This window comes from Rhinolophus hipposideros, assembly GCF_964194185.1.
Source record: "Rhinolophus hipposideros genome assembly, chromosome: 1".
In the NCBI taxonomy this organism is placed as follows: Eukaryota; Metazoa; Chordata; class Mammalia; order Chiroptera; family Rhinolophidae; genus Rhinolophus; species Rhinolophus hipposideros.
In genome coordinates, this window is record NC_138047.1 from 35,404,822 (window position 1) to 35,425,216 (window position 20,395).

General features: G+C 38.5%; 1 protein-coding gene and 1 pseudogene across 2 annotated transcripts in view; one reads left to right on the plus strand and one right to left on the minus strand.

The window, feature by feature from the left end:
* SLC30A9 (solute carrier family 30 member 9) overlaps window positions 1–14,753 on the minus strand; it is a 74,504-nt gene extending 59,751 nt beyond the window's left edge. The window contains exons 1-2 of the mRNA XM_081045765.1: window positions 12,884–14,753; window positions 2,958–3,104 (exon numbers count right to left, since the gene is read on the minus strand). Coding sequence (XP_080901891.1) covers window positions 2,958–3,104; window positions 12,884–12,995 — 259 coding nt within the window. The 5' untranslated portion in view covers window positions 12,996–14,753. The remainder of the gene's footprint in view (window positions 1–2,957; window positions 3,105–12,883) is intronic.
* On the plus strand, window positions 4,077–10,330 carry LOC308495857 (large ribosomal subunit protein uL22-like; annotated as a pseudogene). The gene is made up of 2 exons: window positions 4,077–4,134; window positions 9,788–10,330. The product of its transcript is annotated as a large ribosomal subunit protein uL22-like (transcript).
* Window positions 14,754–20,395: the final 5,642 nt, after the last annotated feature.

Genomic DNA, 20,395 nt, shown 5'->3' on the forward strand with positions numbered 1-20,395 from the left:
GATTAAGTGACTGAGGAATGACTGCACAGAGCTGACCTTTGAAATGGATGTAAATGACCAGCAGAGGTCAGCCATGTGAAGTACACCTTGGAAAGAGGAAGCAACTGGAGCAACAGCCCTGTAATGAGAACAGGCTTGGTGTTTTCGAAGAACCAAATAAAGACTGGTTTGCCTGAAACATGAGCAAGTAAGTGAGCCAGTAAGAGTGAAGCAGGGAGCCCAGGAAGAAGGTTATTGTGGTGACCCAGCCAAGAGGTGACGATGTCTCCCAGAAGAGCACAGACACGTGCCATTTTATTGTGCTTCGCCTTATTGCTCTACACAGGTACTGCACTTTCATCAACTTCAAGGCAAGCCCCTCCACCAAAAAAAGACTGCAACTTACTGAAGCCTGAGTATTTGATGCTTAGAATTTTTTAGCAATAAAGTATTTTTTAATTAAGGTATGTACATTTTTAGACATAATGCTACTGCACACTCAACAGACTACATATAGTGTATGCATATCTTTTACATGCACTTGGAAACCAAAACATTTGTGTGACTCGCTTTGTTGTAGGGTCTGCACTGAATCCACAATATCTCTGAAGTATGTCTGTAGTATACCCACCTACCTACCAGTCAGCTGTTAAGATGTCCCAGAGGCACCTACAATTTAGATGTCCAAAACTGAATCATCATCTTCTCATTAGAGTATACTCTATCTAGCTTTGGTATTCCTAATTTTAGAAGCCAATGAAATCATCCACACAATTGCCCATCCCAGTAACCAGATACTGTCCTTTTCTTGACCCTCTCCTTCATTCCCCCAAATTCAATCACCAAGCCTTAATTATTCAGCTCCTGAATCTCGTGAGTTCATCTACTCCTTTTAAGAAACTCATTGCCATTAGCATGGTCTAAACCAGGGATGCCCAAACTTTTTTCAACGGTTTTCACCAAGGGCCATTTGCGGTAAAATACACAAACAGCCGGGCCACTCACTCGTGGTGAAGTACATATTGCCTCACCTGATTTATTTAAGTAAACTAAATATATTTTTGGAATTTGCTGCGGGCCAATAAAAAATGGATCCTGGAACGCAGTTGCCCCATGGGCTGCAGTTTGGACACCCCTGATCTAGACCCTCATTTGTATCACCACCTCCTTTGCAATCTGTTTTCCAGTCTGCAACTAGTTATCTTTCTAAAATCTTAAATCTAATCAAATACTTCCTCTACTTAAAATACTCCAATAGATTCTCACTGCCTACAAAACCAAGTCCAAACTCCTGAACAAGACCCTGATCTGACTACTGTTTACCTCTTGAGTTTCATCCCTTGGACTTTTAAAACTACCAACCCCACCACCAGGCCCTCCACTGACTGACTAGTCCAATCACACTACATTACTTGCAATTTTACCTTTCTCCACCATTCACCAGTACCTACTTTTCTTTCAGGTCCCTAATCAGATATCATTTCCTTATGGAAACCCTTCCCAAATACTAAAGACTCAGTTAGGTGTCCCTCCCATATGCTCCTGCAGCACACAGTATTCCCCCAGCACAGCACTTAATCTACCGTATTATATTGGTTTGCTTAATTTTCTATTTTAGCAATAGAGACTATAAACTCAGAGTCATTCTCATTTGCTACCATATAAAAAGTATTCAATAAATACTTCTTGACTAACTTAATGAATAAATGAATAAAGGACTTCTTTTTAATGCTGCACAGCAAACTAGATAGCCTGAACAAAATCTTTTCAAATGCATTGCTAAACTAGCAAAAAATTTCCGAAGAGGGCATAAACAAAGGAAAAGCAGGACCTCTATAGAATAAGTGAGCACACCAAAGCCAGCTTTTTCTCTGATGATATCTATTGACACTTATACTCTTTGAGCTTCTACCATCATGGTTGCAAGGGGCATGGGAGACGAGAGAATAAGACTCGCTCTGCTCAAGATGGAGAATTTAACAGGAGACACTCAGGAAAAAAGCTACGTACATAGGTGGTGTAACTGTCAACTAGAACTAATACACACAGAAGGGAAGCACGCCTGCCTTTACTTTGATGTTAAGCAGTGGGAAGAAAAGAACTCCCCTGAAAATCATAAGACTAGTCAGCCCTCATACAACTTTGTCGTCTGAATTCATGCTATCAATGTGATCTAAAAAATGGAAAGCAGGGAATTTAATTTAATGTGACCCCAATTTGTGTTCCCAGAATCTAATAATAGAGGCAAAAGCAAACTCTCTATGCAAAACCACATCTTCAATCCAGAGACATCAAACAGTCCTAAGATATAAAATCGCATGGAAAATGAACAACTCTCCGTTAAAAAAACAGAGATATGGCATCATGAATGACAGCAAAAAACAGAAAAAAAATAATATAGTGGGAACTGAAAAGACATCAGACAGCACGATTTTCCATCATAGAATATAAAACAGCTATATTTAATATGTCTAAGTATAAAAGAGAAGTTTGAAAATATAAGGAAGGAACATGAGACAAACCAAGTAAGGTGAAAAATACTTTCTAGAAATGAAACATATAATCATTAAAATTAGAAGCCCAACATATGTATCGACCAGCAGATCAGAAGTAACTAAAGAGAGAATGAGTAAACTAGGCAGACCTAAGGAAATAATCCAGAATTCAGGCCAGAAAATATAACACAAATAGAAAGTAAAATTCAGAAATAGAAAATATGACAGAGAAGTTTAGAGACCTGGAAAATAAAGCAAGAAGACGTAACATGTTTCTAATTAGAGTTCCAAAAGGAGATAATAGAGAAATGGGAAAAGACATCTGAAGGGATAGTTGCAGAGAACTGTATAATTCTTGAATTGTCAGAAAACAACAATAAGATAGTTTTACAGGTAAGTTCTAGCAAATATTTAAGGAACAAATATTCTTACACAAACTATTCCAGTATACAGAAAAAATGATTTTGAAAGATTTATACATACCTGCTTCATCGAATGATGGTATTTTTTCCACTCCGAGAGTTTTTGGTCCCTGTCCTTTCTGAACATTTGTAGAGTACAGCTTTACTTGACTCAATGTACAGGGAACCGTGTTTGAACAGCTTCCAAATGTCACTAAATTCTGCCATTCTAAAAGAAAAAATTTTACTTTAATTTCAAACAAATTCACAAGAATTTTTATACCCAATAAAAGATTCTACTATGATTAGAAAGAGAATGATTTTACTGAGTAACAGTAAAACTGATACTGCAAGACACCCAAATGTACAAGGCCAAGCCTTCCTCTCCTCTCCAGGTGTTTCACTGATCCTTGGGTAGACATGGACTAAATCTTATAAAGAAAAAATAAGGAGAATATTCCTGTTTTCTCTAATTTATAAATTTATTCATATGGAAACTTTAAAAATACATAAAATCAAATGAAACATTCATATTATTTAGCTATTCTGAAAGAAGTTCATCATATAGCACTCTTTTTTATTTTGTATGCTGGTTGCATGTCCAAAAAAATACTGGCATAGTGTACTTTTCAGAATAAAGAACTCTTGAGGTAGGAGGAGGTCAGGGCTTCCTATTCAAAATTCCCATATACCAAACTACTCAAAATTACCGTGTCCTCTTTCTACTAGCTGGAGATTTATTCCTCTTTCATTTCACAATCAATAAGTGAATTATATTAATCAGTCATTCATACCGTTACTGATTTTTTAAAATCAGATTAGATCAACATTTGATGAAATGCCTTAGTATAAGGGAATGTTAATTGAGGGAAGAATAGATTAATTATGAAGCACTTCAGCTGCTGCATCTGGGTTCACTGTGGACTTTAGAGGGCTGATATACAGAAGAAAAACATATTCCACACTTGCACAGATGTGGTAGAAAAGCAAATCTGTGTCTACTCTCATGTGATCTTTGTTCTCTTTTATGTTTTATATGCATACTTAGAATTCTCCCTTCTAAAAGAACTCAAAAACCCTTTTAGATATAATTTATGCATTTTCTAAAGTTTTAAGTGTAATAATAAAATTATATCATTAGAGATAGTTAAGTTTTTCCAAGAGTAGCGGGTTAAACATTTAAGAGTCGAGACTTTTCTAAATGCTTAATAATGATTTTACAAAAATACCAGTTCATGTACAGAAATATGCCTTCGAAAGTAAGTAAGCCTTTTCTTAATATCTCAGAGAATTCAACAGGAACCTAAGCTATTGCAAATGCTAAAGACAATTTGAAAAGCATGAGGGACATAAGGCAGCATAAATATGCACTCAAATTTCAGGCTTGGGACTTGTTTTCTTAACAAACTTCCTGATGTCAACTTACTCTTTTTCATTAATCTGGCAAATAATTGTTGAAGGCCCAGTATGTTTTCTGTCATTTGCCTCTATTTCTTAAAGGCTAAGCAAAGCAAACATAACAGTGTATCTTCTTGCACATTAAAATATATAGGCTACTCCTAAAGACATTTCTCCAGAGAGGACATACAAATGGCAAATAGACACATGAAAAAGTGCTCAACATCATTAATCGTCAGAGAAATGCAAATTAAAAAGCACAATGAGATATCACCTCACCCCAGTCAGAATGGCTATCATCAACATGACAAATAGTAACAAGTGTTGGAGATGCTGTGGAGAAAAAGGAACCCTCATACAATGTAGGTGGGAATGCAGACTGGTGCAGCTATTATGGAAGGCAGTGTGGAGGTTCCTCAAAAAATTACGATTACCATATGACCCAGCAATCCCTCTCCTGGGTATCTACCCAAAAAATCTGAAAACATTTATACATAAAGACACGTGTGCTCCAATGTTCATTGCAGCTTTGTTTACGGTGGCCAAGACATGGAAACAACCAAAATGTCCTTCGATAGATGAATGGATAAAGAAGTTGTGGTATATATACACAATGGAATACTATTCGGTGGTAAGAAAAGATGAAATAGGACCATTTGTGACAACATGGATGGATCTTGAGATTATAATACTAAGTGAAATAAGTCAAACAGAAAAAGCAGAGAATCATGATTTCACTGATATGTGGTATATAACCAAAAACAACAAAAGAACAAGACAAACAAATGAGAAACACAAACTCATAGACACAGACAATAGTTTAGTGGTTACCAGAGGTTAAGGGGGGAGGAGGGAGGCAGATGAGGGTAAGGGGATCAAATATATGGTGATGGAAGGAGAACTGACTCTGGGTGGTGAACACACAATGGGATTTATAGATGATGTAATACAGAATTGTACACCTGAAATCTATGTAACTTTACTAACAATTGTCACCCCAATAAACTTTAATTAAAAAAATTATATATATGGGCTACTAGCAAAATTAATTAGTGAAGCAAAGGCTACAGCAAATTCTTCCAAGAAACCTAATCGGTAGATAAAAATCTTCTTCACCATGGCCACTGGTGTTCTGACCTGTCAACCCTATTCAAAATATCTTTTGTGATTATTAGATAACAAAGACAATATGCCACAACACCTTTTGTCACCACTAATGAAATACTTTTATAGAGACTGTGCTAAAGTGTTTAAAGACGGATTACTCCACAGTCTAGAGGTTCTCCTTAGATTTTAAAACATTTTATTAAAGAAAATTTCAAACATATGCAAAGGTGGGATAAAACAATACAGTAAACGTCCATGTACCTATTGCCTACCTTCAATAATTATCAACTTACGGTCAATCTCTACCCACACCATTATCTCCTCACCTCTATATTAATTTGATGCAAATCTCAGACATAATATAATTTCATTCACTAACATTTCAGTATGTATTCTGAGACAAGAGCGTCTTTAAATATAGCCACACCATTACAAATAAAAAAATAAACAATACCTTAGTATCACCAATATCCAGTTGTTACATGTGTTGTAATTTTTTTGTGTGAACAGATCCTAATAAGATCCACATACTGCAATTGGTTGAGATGTCTGTTAAGTCTCTTTTAAGCTAAAGGAAGCCTTTTTTGGGGGCAATTTTTAAGTTGAAAAAATTAAGTTGTCCTAAAATTTTGTTCTGGTAGTTTTCCAGTCTACATTTTGCTGATGGAATTAATTGGTATAGTTTATCCTGTTCTTCTATAATGTCCTATAAATTGATGGATCTAAAGGCTTTATCCAAATTCTATTCTTTTTATTAGGACACCACCACTTGTTAGATGCTGATAGTTGTTTCATCAGGAACCACATAATATTTGGTTGTCTCTCCTTTTTGTGATAGTGTATGCTGTTGTTCAATGCCTAGACCCATTCATTCATTAGGTGGTTACAAAATGGTGATATTTTAACATTATCGCTTTTATTGGTCACTTTGTAGTACTCTACAAAGAGAACATTCTCTTCATTTATTTAACCAGCAGTATAGTTCATAGAGGAAACTAGGCTAAATGTTTAATTGTCCCCTTTATTTACTAGTTCTCAAAATAATGAGTTCATGACCTACCATCTGCAGTAGTGACATGTTAATTTGTGTGTATCATGTATCATTATGATTTCATAGATTTAAACATTATTTGATGTATTTCAATCCATTTTAGTCATTATCCTGATTATTACTCAAACAGTGCCATTTTTGGCTCATAGTCTCTTCAAATTGACTCCTGCGTCTATTTGACAGTTTCCTAGTAATCTGATAGCTTTCTTGTTGGCTGTTTTGAAAAGTCCTTAATTTTTAACTTCAGTAGAATTTCAGGTATCAGCAACTTTAAAAGTACACATTTGACATTAAAACAAGATCAAAAATTGCACAGAACTTACAGGACACATTACCGCCTTCAACATTTTCTATTCTAAAAATATACAGGACAACATTTGGGTCAATAAAACAAATAATACCTAACACTCTGCAGTAGAAACACACCATCTGCTGAATAAATTACTGAATTCATTATTTAATTCTAGGAGGCAGAAAAAAATATCACCAACCATTAATACTGTTTCTTCGAGGTGCCTTCGTATAGATTAATCTTACCTTTGGTGCTCACTGTTCTACAGGCCTGGACAAGGACCTTACTGCTGTACACATAAGGGACGTTTCTTCATCAAGACTACAGAGCTACTGGTATCTCTATCTAGTCACAACAATCACTCTACTCTGCTTTTATTTTACTGTCTGTGCCTTCGGAGCTCCTCATGACCACCACTACTGATCACTTGTCCTCTCTCCAATTTGGTTTGCTACAGAGGAAATTTGGCCTTTTTTTTTCAGGCTACAACAAACAAGACGAGAAACACTTTCTCCCATGTAAACTGACAATTCTGCCTACTATGTATGTTGCTTAGGTAATAACAATTACTAAAAACAAACAAAAAATTTCTTGCCGTTTGGAATGTTTTATTTCTGCATAATTTCAGCACCAAACTTGTACCCTAAGTCTTCCAGAGGTCAGTCTCTGCTTAAGAAATGATTTCAGTCATTTTTCCCCAAAATTTCTAAAGCACTGACATATTAAAAACTAAATCGTTGTTACACTTATTTTTAAAGAAGTTAGTGTGGATTTAAAATACACAATAAGCAGAGTAGCACAGTGGAAGCTTGCTGGACCCACAAAATACACAATAATATAGAATGCAAAAACTATTCTTTATGGTATTATTTATAACAGCAAAAATTGCAAACAACATAAATGTTCCCCAATAGAATGATTAAGTTATGAAAGGTCCCTATATTTTCATTGCGTATTCATTTAAAACTTTTAATAACACGGGAAAACACTCATAACATTGCACTTAAAAAGCAGGAGACAAAATAATACACTGATTTCAACAAATGTGACTGGTGAAATATCTGGATTATGCACTACTTTTACTCTATACTTTTATTCTAGGAGGCAGAAAAAAATATCAAATACACTTTTGGTATATTTTCAAAAAATGCCTACAATTTAAAAACTAAGAATATTTCCATTGCAAAGTTACTTTTAGTATTATTACTGCTAATATTAACACACTATCCCTAGCTTGCTTTCAGTTAGCCAAAAATGCAGGGAAAGTCACTTTTATGCCTAATCATCAAGTAAGCAAAAGCATGACCCAGACTGGGTGGCTCAACCCGGAAGACTACCACTGATGAGTTTTCTCCAGAACAGAGTAAGCAACAAGGAATCCTTTTCTTTTTTTTAAAGTAAAGAATATGAAATGCTGACAACTTCCTGCACTGCCTCTTGGCACACATTTCTACTGCCTTGCTTAATTCTTCTTAATATTTGCTTAGAAAAAGTAAAAACAGCAATAACAATATCTAATACATTAAGGACTTACAAAATGCAATTGCCCTAAATGATTTACCAGTTAGAAATGACCACATTTTATCATTTATATTCCAAAACATGTATCAAAGCCATCTACTACTCTCCACCTCCCCCGCCAACTACCATGGCCCAGCCACCATCTCGGTCACCTAGATCACTATAATGTAACAGCCACCTAATGATCTCCTACTCACCTTCCCCTTTCCAATCCATGCTTCACAAAGTAGTCAGAGGGATGTTTTAAAAAACATCACCCTTTTTTTAACCTACGGCCTAAAGGGCTCTGAAACCTTTCAAACCTTATTTCATACCCCACCAGCCCGGCCCCCACAGCCGACCCCAGCCACAGCAGGTTTCTTTCCGCTCATGAATACCACTAGTCTGAACTTCAGGGCTCCTATATGCTCTGCCTAAATTGCTCCTTGCCCCAGTCTTCACCTGGCATGCTCATTTTCATTTTTCATACCTTGGCTCAGTAGAAAAACTAGAGCTCCAGGCCAGCATATCTGGCCCCTGCTGGCTACTTTCCAGCCCATCACCCTGCTTATTGCTTGTATAGCACTTAGATGTTTTCTCATCCCTAGCGTGTGCCCAATGAAGGCAGAAACTGTGTGTGTCGTCCAGCACTACACTACCGGCATCTCTTTATTAAATGATCCTCCCTCACAAAAGCCCCATGAGGCACATACTATGGTTACCCTCACTTTCCAGTTATAAATCCTATCATTAACTTGAACCACATAGAATCATGCTGTCAAGTCTGCCAAAATGCTCTTTTATAACTGTCAATGTTCCTATTAGTTAAAATTGTTAAAATTCCCACTCTACTTTTCTTATGGTAATAAAGATGACCACAGTAGAGACAGGAATAAATACAAAGGTTTAATTTTTTTTTTATTTAAAAACCACACTTTTATTAAATTCAGACTGAAGCAAAAGCACGTATCTGTTTAGTATGTGGTACTTGAAGGAGCATCCTGCCACCTCAAATTTTGTCAAATGAAGCAAGGCATAAATACATGGAAAACTAAGAACGTGCTCTATGCAAAAACCAAAGAAACTTAAAAGAAAAAAAGGATACATTTACTATAGAAAGTAAGTAGCATTTTTATTATTTGAAAGTATATGGTCATTGTAGATCATGTGAAAAATAAAATTAAAAATTTTTTCTAGAGAAACTCACTGTTAATATCATGGTATGTATCCTTACTAAATTTTTTTCTAGTTTTACCTAAAAGTACATTAAGACATTTTCCCATGTCACTAAATATTTTTCTAAATTATTTAAAAAATGGTTGCATATATCACCAGCCCATAATAAATGTACCATAAGAATATTTCAGTTTCCAACTTTTCATATGGTTACCAATTTATTACTATAAATAATGAACTTATGCATTTAGTATGTATCTGATTGTTTTGTTAAAGTAAACCCTTTTAAATAAGAATTGCCGGATTAGAAGGCATCAACTTTTAAAGTTCTTCTCATATAAAAATAACTGGCTTTCCATAAGCAGCCTGAGGTGACCTCTAAAAATAGTTTGCTGTTCACTTGACCCAGAGAACCCCATAAAATCATGTAAATCAAGAGGTTCAAATCTTTGTGTGTTCACTTTAAGAACACTTGTGAAACTGCCCAGGCCATAAAGGACATGCATCTGAAAAGCCACCAAGTACCTAAAGGATGTCACGTTACACAGCAATGTGTGCCATTCCATTGCTACAGTGGTGGAGCTGGTAGGTAAGCCCAGGCCAAACAGTGGGGCTGGACGCAGGGTCAGTGGCCCAAAACGAGAGCAGAATTTTTGCTGCACATGCTTAAAAATGCAGAGAGGAATGCTGCACTTAAGGGTTTAGATGTAGACTCTCTGGTCACTGAGCACACAGGTGACCAAAGCTCCCAGGATGCAGCGCAGAACTTACGGAGATCCCGGACGATTAACCCATACGTGAGCTCTCCCTGCCACACTGACATGGTCCTGAAAAAGACCAGATTGTTCCTAAACCAGAAAAGAAGGTTGTGCAGAAGAAAAAGATCTCCCAGAAGAGACTGAAGAAACAAAATCTTATGGCCCGAGAGTAAATTCAGCATCAAATAAATGCTAATAAAAGTTTTAAAAAAAAGAATAACTGACCTCCAAAAACACTGTTCAACTATATGTCCCAATCAGTAGTAAGAGAGTTCCTGCTTTCCTGCACCCTCATTATGTGGTATCATTAGGAAAAACTTAGCCAATAGACGTAGGCAATGAGTAGTAAATCCTTTAAATTATATTCCTACTCTTATTAGCAAGTATAAAACATTTTGGCATTTTTATCGGCCACTTGAACTCCTTTATGAACTTCTTATTCATTTCCTTTGCCCACTTTTCTACTGGAATGTACACTGGTTTGTAAAACTTCTCTAAAAAGTAGAGATACTAACTCTATAACTCCAATACAATAGTCACTGTTTATTGAGCACTTGAAATGAGGCTAGTCTGAACTAAGACATGATGTAAATGTAAAATACACACCGGAAAGCAAAATTTAGTACAAAAAATAATGTAAAATATCTCAATAATTTTTGTATTGATTACATGTTGAAACATTTTGAATACACTGGATAAAAATTATCATTAAAATTAATTACAGGTTTTAACTTTTTAAAATATGGCTATCAGACAACTCAAAATTACATACATGGCTCACATTATATTTCTTTTGGACAATGCTGCTCTCGATTATTGTTTTCCTTTTCTCCTTTAAATGTTTTCAGTATTAGTTTGACAAACAGGCTTTTCTCATTTTTAAGTATGCAAATAAAGCACTGTTTCCCTCAAGGTTTTCTACTTTGTTTGTTTTTTGTAAGTTTTTCTCAGCTCCAAATTCTCCCACACAGGAATTTTAGAAGCATAAACTGAACTTTATTTCTTGACAAAGAAAAACATGTTTTTAGAATTTTCCCCCCAAAGTTCTTCAACTATTGTTCTTACATGCATCCAACTTAAATAGTACTTTTTAAAAAATGATTTTTAAATTTTACCACAATTAATGGCTGTCCTTTTAAAAACTGTTTCAGTATTACTAAAACTAAATTTTCACAAACAAGATTATTTTTAAAACCTACTGTCTTTAAGTGTGAACATTCCAAAGAACTTTGCAACGTCATTCTGAGTGGTGAGATAGGTAATTATTATCCGTGGTTCACAGATGCATGATACAAAGAGCACATGATTTTTGACATAATGACAGCTACAGAGAATTTGGATTACAAATTACACGATTTCAACTCCTTTTTACCAACACTTACAGGGCAGGTTAGCCTAAATTCAACAGCCACTGTATGTAATTGAAGTGTAAAAGGCTGGCATTGCTTGGTCAATAGAAGCAATTGTGCTAGAAGTTTATGTGAGTACTTTGGAGTACAGCATAACCACATAATTCACTTTGTTCACATGAGAACCAGGTATACTGCCAATATAGGCAAATACAAACATTGTACTTCTCCATCACCACCAAAAAGCCCCAAGAACAGTGCTGTTAAAATGCTCTTAAATTTTGAGAGCTAGTTTTTACATTTCCTGCAACTAAAAGATGAATATATTCTTATTTGCATAGCATAGGTGTTATCACGGCATGTTATATACTTGAATGACTTGACTACAACTTCCAACTTCTACTGCAAGGTCACACACGTGCTACAAGTTTTTTCAAACACGGATTTTTGAGAAGTTTTTCTGTAAACACTTTTTGCACCCCCAGGAATCTGGGGGATGAGATTAGAGGTGAGTTGGGTTCCGTTTTCTTCCTCATTGTTCCTATCAGTTCTCAAGTGTCAAGCTCTGGCATGGCAAACTAGGGCCAACACGGAGGGAAGCCTGATTACAACCTACAAGTTCAATGTTATTTTGGGAACTGTCGGACAATTTAACTTTGAGTCAGCAAAGGATGCTTACGTAGCGGGATAAAGATTCTCGCCAATCACCTTTGTCTGGGTTACAGCTCCGGGGGACACTTTTTCACCAAAAAGATCGTTCAGCGGAACTTGAGGTGTTTGGGGTTTTTCTCGGTACAAAACCGGGCTCGTTGCGTGACTGTGGGATGGTCATACTCTCAACACGTATGATTCGCAAATGCCGAGTAGCAACCCACTGCGAAAAACCACCGCCTTCCTCTTCTTTTAGGAAATGTAAGAGCACAAGTTGGGAATGAGAAGGGGGCAGGGCAAGGAAATCCACTCGGCCAAAACTACTCAATGAAGGCGAGTCGGTGAGCTCAGAAGACCCCGTGTGTGGAGTCTCATTTCCCACGGGGGGGGAGGGGGGGTCACCGCCAGACACTGCGACGCGCACTAAGGCTTTATTTGGTACAAAGCGATCGCTCCATCGGCTGTGGCCCGGCCCGCTAGGGGCCCGCGCCTTTTCCCGGGGGCTGTGCTAGAACCAGCGGCAAGAACAGGGTCAGAAGGGCCTGTCATGAGCCCCGCGGGCTGGGCGGGCCGAACGGCCAAGGCGGAGCGCGGAAAGGAGGGCTCCGGGGCTGGGGAAAGGCCAGCGGGCTTCCCGCCCGAATCCAAGGGCCGAGCGCCGAGCCCGGCCCGGTCCTCCAGTCTGGCTTCCGCGGTGTCAGCGGCCGGGGCGGGACACTCACTCACCCTGTGGCTCACTGGAGACGCGGGCCGCCGCCCTGCAGCGCAGACGGAGCCGGCACACCGAGGACCAGCTACACCTGTGGGCCGCAGCGGCGGCGGCCAAGCCCGGTAACATCCTGGCGGGGCACAGGCGCCGGCTCGGACACCTCCTCCTGCCTCCGCGCCGCAGCCGGCACCAACTGACTCCATACACAGGTCACCGGCGAACACGCACGCCTGCGCCGCGGCAGGCGGCCTAAGTGACCCGGAAATGGTAACATCGCTTAGCGACCCCTGCCGAGGAGGCAGCGGAAGTGACGCAGCGCGGAGCGCCAATCGCAGGCCTTCGCGTCCGCCGACCTGGCCCGCGGCGTGGGTGCAATGTTGTTTGGCGGGGGTCCTTCTTGTCTCCCTCCGCACCGGTACTTTCACATCTTGCTTTGAAATCGTCGCGTAAATCGTTTGCCCCTTAACAGCCAAGATAGCCTTAGTGGAAGTGACAGCTTCTGGGGCCTCTGCGTGCTGCTTTTTTGCGCGCTCGCCACCTGGGCCGTGTGTTGGGAACAGGAGGAAAGGTGGGCAGGAAGGACGCTGGTCTGCTGAGTCCCCCTCTCCGGAGACTCTCCGGATGAGCCCAAACGGAGGCCCGCGTGTCCGCGGTACCCCCCGAACCTTTACCGGGTGTGCAGCGTTCTTCGCCGGGAACAGCCTTGTGTGCCCGGTGCCCCGAAGGCAAGTACCCACTTCGGAGTAAGGTACTGGCCCTACTCACCTCTGAACCTCGGGTTCGCGTCTGAAATACAGTAGAATAAGACTTTTGTAAATTAAAGATTTGTCTGCGTCATCGAAGATGTGCAGACATCGAAACAGGAGTCAGTCCAGTCCCCGAGAGAACAGAACGGTGCTCCCCGGGACGTTAATGGTGCTCGTCTCTGCGGGCTCCTTGCTGTCGTCGGCCTCGGTACATTTCTCCAAGACGCTTATCGCTATTTGAAATTATCTGTGATTTTATTTTCTGTCCCTCAGAATAGAAAAGAAGCATCCTGGTGTTGGATCTTGTGTTTCGTACATTGCTGTTTGCCAAAGGCTGAAACAGTGTCTGGCACAAGTAAATTAATTGAATGGTTGGTTTTAAAGTTAATCCGAGTCCCTTAACTACGGTATATTACTACACAATAACTTTCAAGGGGAAATAAATTAGCATGTTCCTAATTTTAAGAGAATCAATAGTCTTTTATGCTGATTGAGATAAGCACAACCAGGTTAATGAAGTCATAGTGATTAAATTATCACAAAATTGGTAAATTTAACTTCCTAAGGCAAACGTAAACATTAAGTGGCTAAAGTTAATGCTGTTCCATATATTCATAACCTCAAGATGACTCAAATCTGATTAAAGAGATTTTAAGAAATTCAACTTTATGATATAAAATACAAAAGGCTTAACTCTTAATTTTATGGTAACTGTAACTTACCATATCGTTAACTTTTGTTATAACGCTAATTATAATTGGATTCTTAAAGTAGCCCGTGGTTTCAACAATCATTTTAATCAAAACTGATCAAAGCTTCGCAGTTCATTAGGTACAATAGGATTTTAATTTTCTTTTTGTTTATATGTATCTTTTAATCATTCTTAGGGGAATATTTATTTTGTGATTTAAAAAATTTTTCTAAATACAATTTTTGCAGGGGGTTAAAATAATTTTAATAACACAACTGTGTGATGTGTGTAACATGCTGGTGCATAGTACATTTTCACCACGTGTTAGTTTTGTCCTACCTTTCTTTCCCCTGATATAGCTGGGCTATCACTTGACTTAGACACTATTAATTTTGGTAAACCTCCAAAAGTCTTGACTTGCTAAAAAAGTTTGAAGAATAAAGTGGATCATGCTGTTACCTTGTTTAACCTTCATAATGCTGTATCCCATAATAAGGTCTCTAGGGAATTGGATTAAAATACTCCTGCCGTTGTCTCTGTGTTTTACCTATATTGTCATCATATATACTTGTCCTACTGGATAGTTTTCAAATTTTCTCCAAGTGCTGAAAAATAAGGCAATGTCAGTTTTAGAGTTCTTTAGGGAACTTTTCTTTGACCTTAAATTCTTCGAGAAATCCCATCTTTACCAAGAGACTGCTTTAATGTTCCACTTGAGACATTCAGCAGCTACCTGTATGTACTAAGTAGGTAAGATTCCAGCATCTATTGGAGGAGACAGAAAATTTAAAAGTAAACACACATCATTTCAAATCGTGATGTTAGTAGTAATATTGATCATTTACTAATTGCCACACCCTCTATGTGCATTATCTCATAACACCTTAGCAAGTATTGGCGTAGTTGAGGAAACTAAGGCACAAAGATCTTGTTCTTAACCACCACACGTTGTAAGTCAGTGAGCCTATCCTTTGGAAGAAAATATGAGATCTTTCAAGAGATGTGAATGACAATGTGGCCTTTCATTGTTTCCTGAAATATACGTCAAGAAAGAGCATTTCCCCAGATTTTTTTACACCATTTTATGTGTGATCAACATATTAAATTGCCTGAATTTCATGAGGATTTGTGATACAAATAGATGCCTAAATATAGTTAACTATTAAGTCAGATAGATGGAAATAGAAGGAAAGGGGTGAAGTGTCATTTGATTACTACTATACACCATAACTCACGCAAGGTTTTCTATTAACTCTGAAGTTCCAACGTCTTTTGAAAATTCGCTTCTATAACTGACGTGACAATTGCTTGGTTTCATCTTGTGTATAGCTTTGGGAAAAGAATGATTCTGATCATGAGACAAACTTGACTGTTTATCTGGAAAATTGACTTAAATAATCCATTAGATAAAGTGAGCGGCTCTGTCTGTCATGAGGCTTACCAAACAAATTAATTTTGAACATAAATACTTGTTAGCATCATGTTGTTTTGCCTGAGGGATAGGGGAAGGAGGGAACTTGCCCACCTGAAAACTTCAAAAAGAAAATGGCTTACACATGGATAAAAGGGAAAATACCTAGCCACACCAGCGTCATTCCCTGCTGTTGAACCATGATCAGAAGCAGAGTGGGTCTGTATAGACATATTTTGTATGTGTACAGGCAAACTTCTCCTAAATACGCAAAGGAAGTGAAACGTGGGGGTGATACGGTTTCTGACCAGGTTACTAATCCTCACCTGTATTTTTGAGGAAGTTGAGGGATTTTCCTGAGACCACTCAGCAAGGTTGTGCTGAGGAGTAGAACAAGGAGTTAGACTCAGGTCCTCTGGCTCCAAACCTGTGTATATACTTGAGTGAGCATGGCCAGGGGCAAGGGGAAGGCAGGGGTTGGTTGTTCTGATGGAATTTCCCTCCACATTCTGTGAAGTTACTTGTGGGAATTTTATCACAATTATGTGACATAACCATATAGTACTCCATTACCATTAAACTTAGCTTCACTTTGTCACTTCCAGCCAGGAATAAAATCGAGAACGATTTCTCCAATAGTGACCACATTCCTGGGTCCTAGCTATCTTATTCAACTCTTCTTAGCTTCTCCAATAGCTCCTCCTCCTGAAATTCACCCTGTAAAGTGGAGAATTTATATATAAATGTATTTCACCACACATACACACACACACACACCCTTTCCTCAAAGGTCAGTGAACAAGATTTGGATTACAGTTATTACAACTGGGAAAATCAACTTACTAAATACTCCTGGGGGCAAAAGAGAACTGTTTGATAACCTTTATCCTTGAGAGAAGTAAGCTGGGGACTTGAAAGCATGTAGATTTGGTACTTTTAGGAAGGGCAGCATTTGAGAAGAGAGTTTTTTCCCCCAAAGCCACAGGTTGGGGCTCCAAGAGAAATTCTCATTAAGTTTTCCAAAATTTAACTTTTTATTGAAGTATAATACACAGAAGGCACAAGTCTTAAGGGCACAGGTCTAAGAATTTTAACTAGTGAACAAGACTGTAACCAGTATCCAACATTACCAGCTTCCCAGAAGCCTCTCTTCTAGTCACTACCCTCCCACCCCTCAAGTGTACCATTTTATCCTGCTTCGAACAACATAGATTAATTTTACCTGTTTGAGGACTTTTATTTGCATGAATTGTATATTCTGTACTCTTTAATAGTCCATATGAAAAAGTCCACCTTTATTTCAGCATTATGTTTGTGGGACTCATTCATATTGTTGTGTTCATTCTCATTGCTATAAAGGATCCTGGTGTGAATAGCCCAGTTTATCCATTCTACTGGTGATTAGCATTTGTAGTTCCAGTTTGGAGCTATTACAGATTGTCGTGGACATATGTATGCATTTCTGATGGATATATTCCTGGGACTGAAATTATTGGTCATAGGATATGCAAACTTACAGCTTGGGCAGTTTTCCAAAGTAGTTGTACCAATACACACTACCCACAGCAGTGTGTGAAAGTTCTGTTTGCTCACAACTGCATCAACATTTGCTACTATCTTTTATTATTTTAGCCATTATGGGGGGTATGTAGTAGTATGGCATTGTGATTTTAATTTGCATTTCCTTGATGATAAATTAAGTTGGATGCCTTTTCAAATGTATATTGGCCCTTTGGATATCCTGTTTATATCCTATTGCTCGCCTTTCTTTTAGGTTGTGTTTTTCTTACTGATTTGTAGGAGCTCTTAATATATTCTGGAAACAAGTCCTTTGTTGGATATATGTACTACAAATATCTTCTTCCACTCTGTCCGTGGTCTTATCATTTTCTTAGTAGTGTCTTTTGATGAAAAGAAGTTCTTAATGTTAAATTATCAATTTGTCCAAATTATCAATTTATTTCATTAATAGTTAATATCTTTTGTGTTCTGTTTAGGAAATTTGTACCTAATCCATGTTACTTGTAAAGTTTTGCAGTGTCTTGGAAGAAGAGGAGACTGATCTCTTCACCCCCATTTGGATGTTTGCTTAGCCACCAAACTTGCTAACCTGTTGCAATGCTGTGAATTTGGAGAAAATTTTGAGCACTGGGGAGATGGTACAGGGACCAGAGAGAATTCCTGTGACATATATAAACTTTGGATCCTGTCTGATGCTATAGAACTCAGAGTTGGCATCACAGAGAGTAAATGAGACTGAGGTCTGTAGACTGGCCATGGAACACCACAGCACGGGGCAAGAGGTATGTATGTATCCAAAAAATGTAGTTCACCACTGTCACATGAGAGTCAGCTGACAGATACAGCAAGTCTTGCAAGGGCTGCTTGGGACCAAGTTTCTCCTCAGTGGGGCCTATTGGGGTCCCCATACATCCTCACTGACAATAAGCTTGATAAACCACAGTGAACTACAGAAAGGCGCTTAACGTAGTGCCTGTTTTTCCTTCCTGACCTGACCCCACCATCAAAAGAGCAAGCAGGCCTTCCCCTTAAATGTTAAATGACTTTTGATCTACATTCCTAAAAGGCTATTTCAGCCTCTAGGATCCTTTCCCTCTCTTTATAAATCTCCATGCTCTATCCCCAGCATTCCACTCAGTTTCTTTATCCATTTCCTCCCATTTTTCCATGTGTATCCTCACACTGCTGCCCTTCCAGCCTTCCAGCCTGCCTGCGCCAGCCCCAAGTCTCATGTTCCCCAGCATAACCACATCATGTTGCCTTTGCAGCAGGGGCTCTCAACCAGTGGCAACTTTTGGCACTGTCTGGAGACATTTTGGTTGTCACAGCTGGATACTTCTGGCATCTAGTTAGTAGAGGCCAAAGATGCTACTTAACATCCTACAGTGCCCACGGTAGCCTGTCACGGTAAAGAATTACACCCCCCGAAATGTCAGGAGTGCCACTATTCAGAAACCCTGCCTCAGAGTCACAATTCACAACTACATGATAAAGGCAATGTCCACCAGCTTCTACCGTGTGTGTGTGTGTGTGTGTGTGTGTGTGTGTGTGTGTGTGTGTGTGAATTTTTAAAAATTCCTCATCCTTACACATGCATCTTAATACTGAGTTTTTCCCATCCACCAACTGTGTTCACATCTGAAGCTACTTCCTCACTTCAGTATCGCTGTTGGGACTCAGGGAGAGAAGGATAGGAGGTAATATTCCTCATCTTCTTGCCTTAAATATCTATATAAGTGGAGATAGAAAAGTAAAAAGATAAACGGCTGGGTTCTTGCTCTATTCTATTCTCAGCCTCTTGCAAACCCATCTTCCAACTATTTCAGCAGAATGTACATGCTTCATTATAAGTTCTTTGCTCCCACCAACTTCACTTTCTTCTAATACCTCGTACGTTCCTTTTCTTTGGGTTGCTTGCTGGAAATATTTTGCTCCGACTATATATATCCATCAGATTTCTGTGAAATTTTACACTAATTATTTGCTCTTTCTAAAAATATCCAGGCCTTTTTAGCCCCCCCCTTTTTTTTAAGAGGTGAATTGAGTCAATTCTGGTATTAATTACTTCTGGACATAAGCAGCTATAAAGAAATTGAAGTGGGAGGAAAGGAATCCTGTCCCCGCCCTGTTTCCTGGTTTAAAAGGAGTCAACTTTGGAGAAGGGAGACCAAAGTATGGTTTGTAACAAGCTGAAAATACACCTCTGAAAGCCGAGGCCTAAATGGTGCCCATGAAATGGTAAACAAGCTTGACTGTGGCTTTGGTTTATTTACAGTAACAAATGAATCAATTGAAGAATTTCACATTTCTCTTTATATTTAAACAAAAGTAGACCATTAAGAGCCATGAGACTTTCCAAAGGATAGAGGTAAATGGAGGAATTTAATAAATAGAAAAGAACTAAACAAAAAATTTAAAAATAAGGAGCAAAAATGTTTCTTAAAATTTTGGCAAGTGTCAAAAGAATAATTACTAAACCCACATGGCTGACAAATGAATCGCAATCAGAGGCCAGAGTACAAAAAATATAATTATTCATTAACTTGCACCATATCATCTGCTCCCTGTTATTTCAGCAACTGAATTATGCAGTGATGCCAGTGAATTCTAAACTTGAAATACATAATAATTCAGTAGAGTCATTCCTGTTCCATGCTTGCAGAAAGGCAAAAACAATAGAGGAAGGGAGGGAGTGGGGGTAGGATAGAAAGAAGGAATGAAGGTTATAGAAAAAATGGTTTAGTGGCGTCCAGACTTGTCATAGAATCTAATACACCATTTGAAATTGGCAGCAGGCTGCTCACTGACCTAGCTGTTGAATACAGTGGTTTTTATGGTACCAGATGAGAAGCTCTGAGACAACCCAATATTTTACACCCCTGCTGCTTTTTTTGATAATGGGCTCATACTCTTATTCCTTTTCCATAAGAAAGTGTCAAGTTATTTAGTCACGCCCCCAACCAAGAAGTACAAGTCAATGATGGAAAGAAACCATACTCCAGGCAGTGGGTTTTGGCTATTATTTACCAGGATGTCAAAAGAGAAAATGTGCAACTGATAAAGCTTAGGGCCAAGATCAGGAATGAAGAAATATAAATTTAAGATTGTTTAACAGTTGCTATTGGAAACAAATTCTGGATTAAACATAAAGCTTTAACTA